Source organism: Aplysia californica, unplaced genomic scaffold (genome assembly GCF_000002075.1).
Source record: "Aplysia californica isolate F4 #8 unplaced genomic scaffold, AplCal3.0 scaffold00145, whole genome shotgun sequence".
NCBI lineage: Eukaryota > Metazoa > Mollusca > Gastropoda > Aplysiida > Aplysiidae > Aplysia > Aplysia californica.
This window is the reverse complement of record NW_004797415.1, coordinates 2,325-3,548: the sequence shown is the minus strand read 5'-3', so window position 1 is coordinate 3,548 and position 1,224 is coordinate 2,325. Positions and strand designations below refer to the sequence as shown.

General features: G+C 40.0%; 1 protein-coding gene across 1 annotated transcript in view; it reads right to left on the bottom strand.

Moving 5' to 3' along the window:
• The window catches only part of LOC101852014 (tensin-3), a gene marked incomplete at both ends in the record, with an annotated part of 14,136 nt that extends 13,201 nt beyond the window's left edge, over positions 1-935 (bottom strand). The window contains 1 exon segment of the mRNA XM_005097026.2: positions 891-935. Coding sequence (XP_005097083.2) covers positions 891-935 — 45 coding nt within the window.
• Positions 936-1,224: the final 289 nt, after the last annotated feature.

Genomic DNA, 1,224 nt, shown 5'->3' with positions numbered 1-1,224 from the left:
GGGGGGGGGAATATAATATAGTGGTTTTTTAAAATGAGGTTTCCATTTGAGGTCGATTCTTCTGCATTTCAAGATACAATTTTGACTTTAAACGATTTTTGTTTGTTACCACAATGTTTCTGGTAGTAAAGGGGTCATATGGAAAAGGTGGGGTGGTTTAGTTTTAATAAGTGTTTTATGGCACTTGCAAGACAATAAGGTCATATAACTGCCGAAGAATAGATGTGTTACAAGAGAGTAACACACACAAAAAAGAAGGAGGAGAGATAAGGACGATAGATGTTTGGTAGTAAAGAAGGAGCAAACCACACACATAGCACCCACCACCCAACTAACAACAAAGGTGGGGTGGGGTGGGGTAGGGTAGGGGTAGAAATGATCCATAGTCAGTAAAAGCACAGTAGATAGGCAGACAGTCAGACTTGCAAACAGACAAGGTTGCAGCATGAAATAAAAAAGCACACACAAAGATGGCAGACAGGCTGAAGACAGAACATAGGTAGATGGGTGGAAGAGTGAACAAGGTAACAAATTATCGGGGGTGGGGGGTGGGTGGGGGTAGATGGACGAATGGGTATGTTGATGTAATAATTCATTAATTCATGGATAAGAAGATGGACTGGTGGATGGACAGAAGGATGGATGAGCTCGCGGATGAAAGGGTGGGAAGATGGCTGTACACAAAACAAAAATGAAACATGAACAGATAACATGACTTCGTGAAGCTGTTCATGAGGGTGTATGAAAGTGACAGAGAAAAAAAGTGTGAAAGCATACCACCATGATTGACTACCAGACAACAGCAACAACCAAAAAAAACAACAACAACCCACGAAAAACAAAAAATAAACCTGACAAAACAACAACAGCAACCTAGGAAGACCACTTACTGATCTCATGGAAGACTGGGTGTTCTTGTTTATCGCCTCATTGCTCTGGGAAAAGAAAAAAACAAAACAAAACAGGTCAATGCAATGTTTCGGGACTGTTTAGTTGGGTTCTTTTTTTCGTTATATATGCAGGCAGATTGTTCCAGTACGCTGCTACACTTTAGGTATAGAATTTAGAGAAAAGGTTTACAGTACAAAGAGTCAGAATGGCAAGATCCTTGTTTCGACAACAAAAGATTGAAATAAAAGAGACAATGGTAAAAAGTTTAAAATGTCAAAAAGGCTGACGAATCTCAAATTCCGCCAAGGACGTGCTCATTAATTATGCATGTAG